A 15,251-nucleotide genomic window follows, 5' to 3' on the forward strand; every position below is an offset into this window, starting at 1 on the left:
TCAAAAAAGTGACCAATTGGGATCACAGCTCATGCAGAACAATCAGCAGCGACCTTGGACTCAAGGGAGTTCTGTTTTACTCAGAAAAAAAACCTCCTTGAATGACTGGAGACACAAAAGGAGATGGTGTTCTTGGAGGTCTTGTGGACTGACCTTGTGAAATGCTAACAATCTGTGCTGGGTGCCACGGTTTTTGAGTGGAGCCAGTGAAAACCTGAGGATTCAGCTCACCTCAGTATTTAGAATTCTATATTTTGGTTTTCTAACATATTAATCTCTCAGTCTACTCTCTCTACCCATCTCTGGTATGTCTGTGTGTAAAACAATTGTAACAAACACAAAAATAATACAATAATGATTGACCACTGTTAGGATTACTGAGGCTGTGGCAGAGGGAGAATGCAAGCAGGGTTGTGGAGAAGGCACTTTTCTCCTCAAAAGCTCTGCCCTCCATCATAAGGGCACATTTCTTTCAAAATTCAGACCATTCTCAGACTGCTTTACTAACTACAATGTTGCAGTTAAAAGCACTTACACTAAAGAAGCCCACTAGTAATTATTACTCTGCTTGGGCAACATGATTTGAGCTGATAATCTAAATGAATTGAGAGTGACATGAGCTGGCCAACACTGCTGCGTTCCTGTCTAAGAGCACTTGCAGGTTCATTCTTTGCACGTGTAGCCCTCCAAGAACATCTCCCATGCTCCTCCCCAGGGTCATGTCCTTACCTCACTGACATAGATTCCCGTGTCCTCCTCATCATCGGTTCTGTAACAGACAGTCAGCCCCAGCTTCTCCTGGCTGCCAATGCGGCACAGCTCCACCTCCTACAAGAAAATTTACAGGCTTTTGTGGTGGCTCTTGCCAAAGGTGGAAAGAACTGCATAGCACAAGGCAGCACCAAGCTGCTGAGATATCCATGCTGTATGAACTACTCCTTCTCAATCTTGAGACACAATGTCATGGGTGGATCTTTAAGGAAGAAATTATTCCATGAATTAAGAAGGAAATCCCAGTACAATGCAGGTTCAAGCTATACAGAAACTGTTTGGTAAGACATGCCAAACTTTGAGAAATATAGCTGTGCATTGATTTTGCAGGTCTTTGACTTTTGGGTAATAGAATCTGACTTACAGTAGATTACATACTCCTTCTAGTCACATCACACTAGCTGATTTATAGCATGTAAGACAGACTGCATACCATCAATCAATTCATCACACAAGTGTCACTCCCTTCTGACAGCGATCCAAGCCATAAAGCAGAAGTACAGGCTTCCATTAATGGCATGATTTCTTCCCTGGCCAGTGTAGTGTGCTTCATTGCAGAAGCTGTTAGATAACAGAAAGATTCTTCAAGGAATCTCCTGTGGAGCTAAACAGCAGTGGCATCTTCCTCAATTGTGAGATGATGCAGAAAACATATTTTTAGTGCCAGATGTCCCAGCAGTGTCATCTCATGAAAAGTGCAAGTTTTTGGGCAGATGGTAGAATGATAAGTACTACATACACCAATGTGAGTTAAGCATCTTTAGGGCTTCATAGGGGAACCATTCACAAAAAGGCAAAGCTGCACTTGGTTTGAACACTGTGAAACACATAGTTGTAATAAAGCAGGATGAACACAATAACACAGAGTATTAGCTTGGTTTCAAGTAGGAAAATATGGTTGGTATTTGTATGTAAAGAGAGTCTTCAGGTCACATTTGGACCCTGACAACTTCTGCTTCTGTGGCTATGCAATAAAAGGAGAGAGACCAACCTTTGCTTTAGTTCTCAGATACAGAGCTCTCTGTGATACAAAGCCTGTTTCCCCCCATTCACAGAGATGTCATACAGACTAATCCACAAACAGGCACTGGGTGCAAAGCAGTGAGGAGTCACTGCTGAGTCCAGCAAGTTGTAGGACCCAGATGTCAAAAAAGCATGACTTACAGAAAAACCTGTACTTCACACAGATGGGTTAGCCAACGAGCCTTGCAACATTTTCATTTCAGCTGAAGATCTTGCACAAAGTGCATTGCTACAGCTTGCTCCCCTACTCCCTCACAAGAATTCAAATCTACACAGGTTTACTACCTGCACAAATCCTTGAAGATTCTCTCTGGACTTTGGACCTTCAGTGTCTTCATGAAAACAAAGAAAATGTAGAAAAAAACCCCATGAAACCTGTAGTATTTATTTTTTCTTAGATATGGCAGGAGTTCTACATAGGGTGGTAAAGAGTGGAACTATTCACCAGTACACATTACACATTGGGTTTGAAAGAAGAAACATGGAAGCATGTTTTCTTAGGGAAGGGAATTACAGTGACCTGATTTTGGCATTGGAGCAAAAGGATGTGTACTGGAGGGAGGCCTTTTCAAAACCCATAGTAATTGATGCCTCCAGAGGGAAACACCACTTGACTAGAAAGGTAATATAAGGGAGAAATTACAGTAACAAAATGGCTTCAATTACAGCAACAAGGTATACTTTTAAGGAATAAAGATGTTTGTGGTCCCTTGGAGGCCTATAAGGAAACCTAAATACACCATAAAGGACTGAAACTGGGACCTTTAAATCAAGGCAAACAGGGAGCTGTGCACAAGCTGAAATCCATTAACTTTCATTGTCCTGCTGGCAAAACCTCTTGTATCCCCAAGCTGAGAGTGGACAGGAAGCCCAAGGACTGCTCTGAACACAATTTCTTCAGATGTGAATGCCCTTAAAATTCTCATCGTGGATGATTTGACTCAAAATACTGCTACAAAACTGCACCAACATTTCAGGCTGCAAACAAACTGAATTCTCTTAGTGTGCTGGCTCAATGAGCAGAAAAAAGTAGCTATTTAGGGCATGAAAGAGCAAAGGAAAATGGGGATGAGCCTAGAGGCTTCATCCTGTGTGCATGAGAGATTTGCCAAAACCACCTCAGGGAACCAGCTGATGACAAGTATCAGTGACTAATGTCCTCTGGCTGGGCTGCAATAGCCCTGGCTGCACACACTACTCAAGCTACCACAGCTTTCACTTCTCTGCCCAGTAACAGATCTGAGAGCTGAGGTTAGTACTTGTAGTCTTGGACTATCTCTTTCTTAAATGACTATATGAGGTGAAGTCTGATGACTGCACATGGCTGTGGCTGCTTAGAAGCTGTAGATACCTACAGCTGAGATCCCCAAGAACCATTTCATGTTTTTCAGCACAGATGTCATACTCAATTACATACTCAACTGATATCTCATTCATCATGAGGGAGAAGGTGGGTAAGGCCTGTTGCTTTGCACTGGAAGTCATTCCAGATAACTTCCTTTCGCCCATGGCACATCTGCACTACTAACCTCATGGCATCTCTTTTTTTACAGGAAACACTATTCATCCTGGTCACAAGCAAACAAACCAGAGCTGAAAAATATTTCAGGAAAATTTAAAACCACTTTGCATGAAATAGTAGATCTTCTTTCAGAGCAAAAGTCCACAAATCCGACCTCTATAATAAGCACACACAAAACAATTTCAACAGAAGAGCAGCAGGTGAAACACTAGAGAACCTGGACTATCACAGTCAAATACATTTGACGTAGTATTTTGCAATAGATGCTTTATAGTGTTGTGGAGTTTTACTCCTCACAACTGGTCTTTAACAGAAGAAACAGCAGGTTTGGGAGCAGTAATGAATTTGCAAATAATTTCCTCCTCTGAAATCTTTTTTGATATATGCATGCATGTGGGTGCGCGCACACACACACAGTCGCTTTCTCTTTGGCTTTTCTCTGTGTGCATGAGTCTTCAAGACTCAGCATTTTCAAAATCTATGAGAAATAATATTTGGACATTCATGAATAGTGCTGACAGACAGATGGTGGGAGGAGAGGGACTGAAGCTCAGGAATAGCCTTCTCCTCTTTTGGGCACACTGGGGGCAGCATGTCCCAACACGGAGAGCACTTTGCTGCCAAATGGCAGAAATCAATGCCAAATCTTTGGCTAAATCTTTGACTTGCTGCTTTTTTTCTCTGTGTGGCCAGAACAAAAATTCAGTGCATTTTTCATAGTAAAGACAATACTTTAAAGTGTTTTGCCATAAATTATTTGGTTAAAAGACAGACATGGCAATTAGAATAAGGCTATCCCTTCTTCAAAGACTGGGATGCAAATTTACAAAGTAGCCAATTTTTGCAGACATAGAAATGAAAGAAAAGAGATGTGGATCATGTAGGATTGAAATTTCCCTACTGCCTCAAATTCACTGTACTTTTCAAAAAAACAAACAAACAAACAAACAAACAAAAAAAAAGAAAAAAAATATTAGGAATATCTTGCCTTGTAAGACAGATTTTTTTAAGCAGAGTTCCCGAAGTTTTCTGCTTTTGAGTCCCTGCTCTCTGTTTGATAGTAACTGCTTTGCTATAGACACCTCATACAACTTTTTGTGACTTGTTTTCCTTATCTATAAGCAGAAAAACACTACCAGAGTAGCAGCATATTAAGGAATAAATGATTGCAGAGCATTTGAAAAGCACTGTAAGAATGCTATAAATACTCTACACCCTTCAAAAAAGTCCTCATCTGCCTTTACAGCAATTGCTGAACCCACTTAAAAGATCCAGAGACTATCAAAACTGTCACAGCTACTGAGCTTTCCTCACCCATACAGAATCCCAGAGTAATGGGTCCAATGAACTCTGCCACTAGAAAGGGCAGCATCAAATCCAAACACAACAGTACTTCTCCTAAATGGACATTGTGTGATCAGTTAACATTAAACTCCTCATTACAATGAGAATATGATCTTGCCATTGAGACAAAAAACAAATTAATAGTCAAAAAACAAATCAATTTTAATTAGTGTTACTCCGAAGTGTAACAGAACCTGTTATTCATAGTTCAAAGTTTATATTTTTGTGACATGGTAACACAGAAGATCCTAAACATTTTCAGTTTGTGATGCAGTCAACAATTTAATTTCTCAGCATTAACTAGAATCTACTCATTCTATTTAGCTCCATTATCTTTAGAGGAAAAGATCAGTATAGCCCAGCCTGTAAAACCAAAATGCTCTGCTTTCTTCCCTCTCCAGTTCAAACAACACTCCTAAATAGAGGGGAAGAAAAAAGAAAGAAGACAGGAACGAGAAGGGAAGCTTTGCTGTTTACAAGTATGGAAAAACCAGGTTTTAAATTAAGAGCTTCCACAGCAGGACACACATAGGTTTTAGAAAAGGTAATCACCACAGCATACTGGAGAAGGATTCCTACTCCATCAGCAGAAAGAAAAAGTGATGCCAATCTGAAAAACTCCTTGTGTGGTGAAACAAACAATGCAGTTCAGTGATGCTTTATCTTAATCCTAAAATGTTTGAAACATGGCTGTCAAGTTCTATCTACAAAGCCCACAGTAATGTAATGGTGGTTTAAGGCAAAAGAGTTCCAAGAGATGCACTCCATGGACATGTCTGTGGCTTCAGCAATTTTTCTGTACTTGTGAAGTATTACTAGTACCTTTTGGACCAAACCCAGATTATAATTCTTACTAGTTGATATTATTGCAGTATCAAGGGGAAAAAAAGCCCTCAGAAAATAAAATGTTATCTCCATAGCCACCCAGAGCAATGCACTTACCACTAGTAAGTGAGTTATTGCCCACAGCTGAGTAAGTGGTCATGAGCAGATTCTGAAACAACCCCATGAGACAAACCACCTTTATGGTTTACACCTTAACACTCCACCACCTGACAGAGCTCCAAACTCTTTACACAATTTACCTCATGGTGAGATGACCTAAGAGTTCGGAAATGTTAAAATACACAAAGGTTCAGCTTACAGGTTTTTTTTAATGTCCTTGTTTACCTGTAAAGCAAAGTCTTGTGTCAGGCAAGTTATTCTCCACCACCCACAGCCCTTTCAGCAGAAATCAAGGCTTATTGAATGGAACAAGGGGCCCAATATCTGATGATCCCAAGTGGAGAAGCATGGTGTTTAGCGTACATTTTAAGAAAAAACAACACCAAAATAAGAAAGCAAAATAAGAAAAGAGTAGTTACTTTTGTCTTTGCTTTTCCTTTGTACCTGTAGTAATTGCTGACAAGCTGCTTTTACTGTTCGTCTTGCTAATGGTATAATTGACAGAATGAGTAATTGAATGAAGGAAGCACAAAAGGCCGAGATCAGAGTACTTACAGAATAGCTCAATAAGGAATTAACTGAGAAAGTACATTAAAGTCAGACTTATTTTAATAAATTAGTTACACTGAAAAAAAATCCTCATCCATCTGAGCTAGTGCCAGCCTTCTGAGGCATCAAACAGAAGAGCTAAGGGACTATACAGATTACACACACCTTAAAATTAAGATTCATTCTGCAGTATCATTTTGATTCTGCACCTTCATGGGTGAGACCAACCTCCAGCTGAATTTTGTCTGCTTTTCACACTTTCTGTCACAGTTACTATATGAAGTTTCTGTAAGAAAGACAATTTTTTTCAGCTTCTTGTTAGTTTCTGTGAACTATGGAAACTAAGAAAAGATCAGTCTCAGTCTCATAAAAGTGTTTAGTAACTCCAACTCTGCAGTTCTTGTCTCATCACTTATCTTGCATCTCAATGATGCAAGCATTGGGATCATTATCAGACAGGGCTTCAAAGAGCCAAGCACCTGGCAGCATCTTGCTAATAGCATTCACTTTCTTGGTCTTTTCCTCCACCTGACCTGAAGGATTTACCTGTTCCAGACCTCTAAATCACTGGTCGTTTACACTGCTACTTTGTATAATATTTAATCTTCCTAATGCCACACACTCATCATCACTGGCAAGTAATTCTGCTCATGAAATAAAAATAATACAAACAGCACCTTAACTCTTCATACAGGAACAGTTCAATCTAATGAAGCCCTAGGAGGGCCAACAGTGGAACTACTAAATAGAAAAAATTCATCTCAAATTCAGAAGAGATGATAATGGTATTACATGTCACATAAAATCATGCATTGCAAATGAGAGGGTGTAAAACAGAGAGGTTTGTAGCAAAAGAAACATCATCAGCAGAATAAATGTGATTCTTTAGACTTCATTTTAAAGCACAGTTTATTTCATCTCGAATTTGTACTGTGCAGGAGTTGTGAGTGTCATGTACAAACGATCAGGGTTTGTACAATGGGTAAGATACACACTTTAAACACACACTTAGTGTTTCAAACAGGTATAATGTGTCTCATAACCCAAATCATGTTTCCAACACTGAGCACGGCTTTTTTTAGAGGTTATATCTTTAATGGTGACCAGAAGTAATTTGAAGAAACTCAGATGAAAGAGTTGTAAATCCTAGCATTGATAGAATTCATCAAAACAATCTATTTCATCTATGATCTTTTTTCTATGAATTACCTATCTTTGTTTAGATAAAGAGAGTCTGTGATGCCTCTGCTGTATATTTAACAAAGTAATTTCATACTAAGGTAGCTATTTCACTTTCAGGGTTGGGGTGGATGTTAAATATTTAATTCTTTACTTGCATGTGCATGTGTCTGTGCGTGCAAACTTTTGTATATGACTATATAGGCACATGCAGTACTTATATATCTGTGCAGTGCTTATATATCTGTATGTAAATGCATGCCAGGCAGGCCAGTAACACTGCAGAAAACCTCTCCTGGCAATCATCTACCAGTTAATTTAAGAGCATGATTAAAATTCTTGAAAACACAGTGACAGGGTATATGCTTATAATGAGAAAGTGAAAATGTCAGATCACCCCACAATTCACAGAATCAAAGTAGTGACATTTGCAGCCATCTCTGGATTTCCCTAACTTTTAGTGACAAACCATACAGACTACCTATTTATTCATAAATGCAAAAAAAGAAGTGGCAAAAGGAAACAAGAATTTTCAGCTTCTAGAAAAGCTCTTCTGTCATAAGATAGATCAGTCCAACATAAAGCCCTTCTCTCACTTTACCTCCATGACAACTGAGTGTTTAGGTTGAGCTACTGTAAAGAAACAGCTCACAGGAGAGCCTGTATAGAGGAACTGCCTATCACTGCAGCTTTCTTAAGTGTGCCAATAAAAAAAGATCAAAACCGCCTGGGATTCTGGGGCTTCCAGACAGAAGGCAAGTAATACTGCAGGCAAACAAAGGCATCCTAGACCTCAGAACTACCCTAACACCAGCAAGAGTTATGCACGCCTGTCAAAGGAATTTTCCAGGAAATACATTAATGTCTTTGTAACACAAGCTAATTGAAGGCTGTGTTCCAGAAGTATTCAGTGTGAAACAGAGTGCAATGAAACACCCCTCCCCTTCACAGGTCAATGCAGGGTCCTATCACATTCTTTTCACAATGAATAAACTTGTATTTAAAAGCTTGCAGGGGATTTAATTTGCAAACACTAGCCACTTTCACCAGAAAAACAATTCTTCTATCAGAAAAGCAAAGCTCTTAACTGCTCTGCTATCTTCACCATGGAAGGTTACAAACACTGCAGGATTTTAGCACATTATAGATCAGTTTTAGAACCCATTCTGTAAATGTCTATGGAGATTTGGTAGAGTTCACGGTTTCACTTTTAAAATTACTGACATTCTCAAGCTGTAAAAATAACCTAAAGAAATAAATTATTTTTTCCTCTCTCTAACAGTCCCAGTATGTTCTGTTATTCAGATTTCACACAGACCAGCACATTCACAATGTACTTGGGGGCTATTTGGGTGGAAATAGAAAAGCTGTGGAGCAAAACAGAGCCAGCCTAGATGTAAACTGCTGGCAGCTGTGCTGTTACAAATAAAATTGCATTCCCCGGTGTCTTCTCACTTATCAATTCTGACAGAAGACTGTCCTGACTTCTCATAAACAGCATCGAAAAGGACAAATCACATTGGGTGTCAGATTTGCCAGAATGGATTTGGTTGGTAGCTTACCACAAAGAAAGAGAGGGTTATCTCCATTCCACATGGTGGGGAAAAACAATGCTCAGTCCAAGGGGTGGGGCTTTACCTTACAGGCTGAAGTCTCATATAATCCTCATTTTTTAAAGTCTGGTTTAGATTTAAGAATCTCTGACACAAGATTTGTTTACATCAAAGCAGAAAGTAGAAATATCAGCAAGCATTTTTCAACTGCATAATCAAACCCAAACACAATGTAGTATGAGAAATACTTAAAAATAAAACCACTTTCCTACTGATCCCTGCTTTATAGCTATTCTTAGAGCCACATGCTCTTTTGTGTCCAGACAAAGAATGCTCTGGGATGGCAGGATGCTGCAGACAATGATACCAGTGTTAGAAAACAAAACAAAACAAAACAAAAGGAGAAAAAGAAAAAACTAGCAGAAACCCACAGAATTAATACGCTGAAATATAGGCACCTATTAATTAAATATCATCCTTCTGGGGAAGCAGAATTTGGCCCTGTAACTGCTGAATCCTTTGATAATAAAGAAGCCCCAATGGATGTGGGATTTCACTCTCACCCTGCAGCTCTGGAGTGAAAATTTTTGGTGTGCATTACACTTCCGTGTGAAACAACGGAGAAACTTAAGGCATGGTAGGCCTGCCAGTGAGTGTTCAGCAGTCTGATGTGTGATGATCAGTAATAGCCTGGTGGCCATGAGTGGGAGAAGGAAGACACCCTGGTGTCAGCTGAGACTCCCTTCGAGTGAGGACGGGGCTGAGAGCAGTCATGGAGCAGACGGGGCAGCTGGTTGGGCTGGATGGATGATGGAGCTGGACTACAAACGTGAGAAGCCTGTGATCACTGTGCTATGAACAAATTCAGTGCTGCAGTGGGAGGAAGGGTCTGGAGCATATGAGGATGAGATAAACACCTTTAATTAAGTCTGTGGGCCTGGCAGACCTTGTGTGGCCTGTCTGACTTACATTTAAAGGATGTTCTAGCTTAAAGACACATGGTGGACTTTAGAGTGAGTGTATGTCATATGGAAGTCAAAGAAGGAAAAAAAAAGTCCTTTACAATTTACAGGCTTTGGCTTATAAAAGCTCAACAGTGACAGTGTATCCTCCAGGAAGTCACAAAACTTCTCTTGAAGCTTAGCTAGCGAGCATGATACCAAATCTCCAGATTCCTGTCAAAATGAGAAATCCAAAAAATCAACACTTATGAGAAATATTAAACCTAAAATACTCTAAATGCTATTGAAAACCAATTTTTCCCTATTGTCTGGATGATCACACTTGCTGGAAAGTAAAATATCCACTGTCTTCTTTCAAACAAGCCATGGTCTTACTTTTCTCCCTGATTCTTCCACCTTCCTATTTATCTTCTTTACTTCTGTTCTTTTCCCATGGTGCATTATAAATGCTAATTTATTACAGATACTTAACTGCATACCTATATTTTCCTGTGATATGTATGCATATATATTTTCTCCTGCTCGAGACCCAACACCCCTTCTGGTATATTGTGTACTTGGGAAAACCACGAATAATTGCTTTCTGAGCAGAGAGATCCATGATGAAATACTTCTATGTAGTATTTTTCAGGAGTCAGCTTTGGTCCTTGCAATTGGTGCTTCCCTCAACAGAAATGTGAATTTGCAAGGATACAAGAAGAGGTTAAAGTATAATGAGCTAACTGATAATATGCAGTGAAGTGCTTCTTTTTCACTAATCTCAGATCCTACATTGTCACTTTCTTCTCATTACACAAAGGAGGTGGGAATAGCACAGACAAGGCAGAAACTGAACCCTATGTTAAAATGAGATAAGCAGACTGGAGTAGTAACTATTCTATTGTGCAGTGTGTGTGAACATGCTAAAGTGTCACATTGGTTTTTGCTCCTTGAGGGTGGGTAGAACAAACGCAATAAACTTAACCAGTTCAATTTTTTTTTCCTTTTGGGGCTTTCCAGAATTTGCTCCCCACATCTGTTTCCCAATGGAAATGGCTCTGATGTAAAATGTTATAATGGACCTTCTCTTGGTTTTCAGGTAGGAATACAGTATCTGACTAGAAGTCCACTAACTAATTAGAGGGCTGGAGTACATCTCCAAAAAGGGAAAGCTGGGAAAACTGCATTTGATTAGCCTTTTGAAGAGAACTCACCTACTCAATAAGGAGATATTGTTGCTTCCTTCAGACACAAAATGCAAGAGTCCAGAGAAGTCAGAACCAGACTCTTCTTTGAGGTGCATTGTGACAGCCACATGAGACAACAAACATCAGTTGCTACTCAGGAAATTCCAGTTAGATATTTAGGGAAGTGCTTCTTCCAGTCTTTGACTACCCTTCTATGAGGGTAGTCAAAGACTGGAAGAGCTGTCCTGAGAAGTTGTAGACTATAACTACAACTACAAGTTGTAGACTACAACTATAACTATATCAGCTGTATAATCAGCAACCATTTCTTTGCTCCTCTACAACAGATTCACTGCAATTTCTGGACTAGCCTCAAATAGGGGTAATTGAAGGCCACTTGGAAAATTTAGTGGTAATGTCTACTGAAAGGAATGAGACAATATTATCTCATGAGATCAGTGCTAAAATCTTTACAGTGACTTCTACATTTCTGTTTATCATTTGTTGTGTTGGAGATTAAGGACTGGAAGGGATCCAAGATGTGCAAAAGCTCTGTGTACTTGGAAACCAGTCTCCACACCTGAGACTGTCTGATATATACTTCTCTGTCCATGAATGTCCTCTTTGACACTCTGGAGTTTTCCAGGCCCTAATGGTACAAAAACATTCAAATCCCACACACTTCATTGGGTAGAAGAAAACCTGTTGAAAGTAAGAATTCTGATAAGGCCAGGAACTTCAGGTCCCCAGATGATAGCTATTTCCCTTCCAAAAAACCCATCTACCTCAGCTGTTTCTGGTTTCCAATTCCCTTAGGTTTAATAAAGAACCTTTTCACAGCTTACAGTTCTTTCTAAACTGTAGCAAGCACCTTTTTCTAGACAATATGCCTTAGATACACGAAGTCCAGAGATTTAAGGGGCATCATAGCTACAGTTCAGATCAGCTGAAAATCACTTAGAATAATTAGCTTTCAAAATACAAAAAATTAAATAATAAACTAAAACAATACTATACAATACAATAAATTTCACCTAGTGCAGGTAAAATCATACTTTATATTTGCTGTATTTCAAAATGTTTCTGCTGAGTACTTGGCTCTATAAACATCATTGTTACTGCTGCCTGCCTGCTTTGGGTCTGAAATGTGTCAGAAGATTTATCTGCCTCATCAGCACTTTCTAAACACCCAGGCAACCAATTGAAATGGGAAGGCATAACAGATGTGCCAACATCTGCTGCAGCCTGCATTTATCTGGACAGTGGAACACATAGATGTAGATTCAAACTCTTACCCAATTACATCTCCATGTGTAGGGACAGCCTAGATCTACAACAGTGTGAAGGCTATTTTGGGATATTAATTGAAATCAAGTTGAAAATGTAGTTTTTCAATTACATTGGTGAGAAATATACCTTCCTGTAATTCAGTTTATGCCTTTCAGACACAGTAAGGCAAAATACCATGAAAAAGCTAATTTTAAAGTTGAACTTAGAAATTCTTAGAAAGCACTATTAAAATTCCATCCCATCTATGGTCTTGTTTACCTTGAGGTAAACACACATTAAAATATGTACAGTTAAAATATGTACATTTTAATCACATACATGTGCCTATAAATCAAGCACATGAAGCAGTTAGAAATTACTTTCAAAACACATTTTGATTTTCCTGGCACCAAAATGAGGTCTATGGGCACCACATCCATGCTGGGTTTCAGCTGTTCAAACTTCTGTTACACACGGAATGCCCTCCATCCCCAAGCACATACTTGTGCAGATTGATAAAATCAGGAGATGAAATACAAAGCAAACTCATCTTCTGCTTTTTGATGCACAATACCTGTATTCCTGCTCACCAAACCATGCCCTCTAGGAATGACTCTCACATTCTCTTTGAAGACATCCCTCATTAAACAAAAAAGCAAACTCCCAGAGAAAAGGCCTCTCCTGCTTTTTTTTTTTTTTTGATTTCTCCTCTGAAGGCCCAGCATGAATAATACTGAAACCTTATTTTAAGCCCAGTTTATTGTAAAAGGTTTCCTCTTGCTAGGGTGACTCAGCCCATGTTCCCTGTGCTCTAGGATTTTCTAGGATCCAAGCTTTAAAAGAGCAACATTATAATAAACATGGTTGACGTGACTTAGGCTGCTTTTAAAAGAATATGTAAAATAAATATTCCCTCCCACCTTTTGTCTGTATAGCTAGATTTCATGTTTCCAAGACAGCCTACATGAACATTCAAGTAGAAAGCATATGAAAAATAGCATTAATAAAACCCTTAGAAACATTTTGACTGTAAAGCATATATGGAAGCATGTGGGATAATAATGTAAGAACTGTCTAAACAAAGAATTTCTCCAAAACAGAAGATTTATAACCCACAGATTTCCATAAATATGAAAATATTACCAGCACCTTTCTCTTCCTTCACTGACTGAGCAGCCCATTCCATACATTGTAATGCTGCCCAGCAATAAAGTGTTGCTGAACTAAAGTCACTTTTCTTCATTTTCCTGGAACAACACAAGCTCTGACAACAAGTAAGAATTTTTATTAGCTTCCAGGTGAAATAAGGAATAACCCTGTGCTTGTTTTATGAAATCATGAAACAGAATGAATTTCACTGACTTGATATATATTTTCTCCTGTTTTAAAACACAATAAATGGTAATAACCTTGATAAATTTGTCCATGCCACTTTTGTGTATTTTTCTCCCCATTCCCTCGTGATCCTCTGCAGTTGTGGACACAATTCAAATCCCTAAATTGGCATATTTGTTACTTAGAGGAAGCGAGATGACAGCAAATTCATTCACTTTGAATGTCAGGATTTTGTGATGATATACAGCAGTACACACAAAATCAGTGAACAACTGTGGCAGAAATTACCCTGGCATTGCCTTCTATCTAAATGACCCAATGACTAGCAAGGAAGAAGAGTGATTTAATGGCCAAAAAAGAGATGCAATACAATTAAAGGCTTCTGGCTTTTATTGCCAGTTCTGCCACTGATTGACTTGGCAAGTCTCTCAATGCAACTGTCCTTAGCTCACCTGCCTGTGAATTCATGTAGCAATACAGGACATCACAACACTGCAGAACCTCAATAGAATGGTTTTGTTTAATTTATTTATACCTGAAAAGTGACTTCAATTCTTAAAAGACAAATGAAAAACTGAAAGAAAAGGGCTGCTCCTTTTATCAATCCTTTGCTCATTTACAGTCTACAATCGGCCACAGTTAGGGAGAAATTCCATGTTTATTATTGTCTGTGGGTAAATTATACTGATGTAAATTCAAGGGTATTTTAAAAATACATAATCTTATGCTGTTTTATGCCAAATGCATGCACAGTCTTTTTTTAATTATTATCCAGTGTTATTAAAAGAAAGAAAGCAAAAAATACTCCAGTGCATCTTTCCCCTTTTTTATTTCAATTGTGCACTTTTCTATTTTTAGCCAATAGCTGGGTCACAAGCCAGGTGTTTGTCACCCAGAACTCTTTTGAGTTAACAGGAAGAAATCACAAGGAAAGGTTTTAGAAGCCCTGATCATGATAACTGCTTCCTCAGGTCCAACTGAAACAACTCTAATAATCTATTTACTAATCCAGGAGAATTCCTTACAAGATGACTTTAAAACTGAGTCCATTCTTTCTCCTTTTATTTTTATGGGAAGAAAGGGGCCAATCACCCCAAGTTCCCACAAACCAGACCTTCCTAAGCAGCCAAGACCACAAACTACAGGCACACACATACCTGTTCACTTCCTTCATGATACCTCTTATCAGCAGGTACCATATAATATTAAAAAGTGACACCAAAAAAACAGAAAAATGGTCAGTAAATGTCAGTAAATGTCAGTCAGTAAATGTCTCTATACCATGGGGCAACCATGATTCAGCTGTAACTGCTAGGTTTGAACCAATGGTCAGAAAAGAAACAGTGTACCAAGTGTCTCTCCTATGATAACAGACTGAGAGAATTGGGGTTGTTCAGCCTGGAAAAGAGAAGGCCTCAGGAAAAATTTAGAGCAGCCTTCCACACCTAAGGGGGGGCTACAAGGGAGATAGAGAGGGACTTTATACACGGGCATGTCATGATAGGACAAGGGGTAAGGGCTTTAAAATGAAAGAGGGCACATTTAGATTAGGTATTAGGAACAAGTTCTTCACTATGAGGGTGGTGAGACACCCAGAGAAGCTATGGATGCTCCATCCCTGGCAGTGCTCAAG

General features: G+C 39.0%; 1 protein-coding gene across 7 annotated transcripts in view; it reads right to left on the reverse strand.

The window, feature by feature from the left end:
- The window catches only part of PDZRN4 (PDZ domain containing ring finger 4), a 264,705-nt gene that overhangs the window by 16,645 nt on the left and 232,809 nt on the right, over positions 1-15,251 (reverse strand). For 5 of the 7 annotated variants that reach the window (XM_059847080.1, XM_059847075.1, XM_059847074.1 and 2 more), the window contains exon 6: positions 730-828. The exons of the other annotated variants lie outside the window; for them this stretch is intronic. In XM_059847080.1, the coding sequence (XP_059703063.1) occupies positions 730-828 (99 nt within the window). The remainder of the gene's footprint in view (positions 1-729; positions 829-15,251) is intronic. 7 annotated transcript variants of the gene reach the window in all.

This window comes from Haemorhous mexicanus, chromosome 5, assembly GCF_027477595.1.
Source record: "Haemorhous mexicanus isolate bHaeMex1 chromosome 5, bHaeMex1.pri, whole genome shotgun sequence".
Classification (NCBI taxonomy): Eukaryota; Metazoa; Chordata; class Aves; order Passeriformes; family Fringillidae; genus Haemorhous; species Haemorhous mexicanus.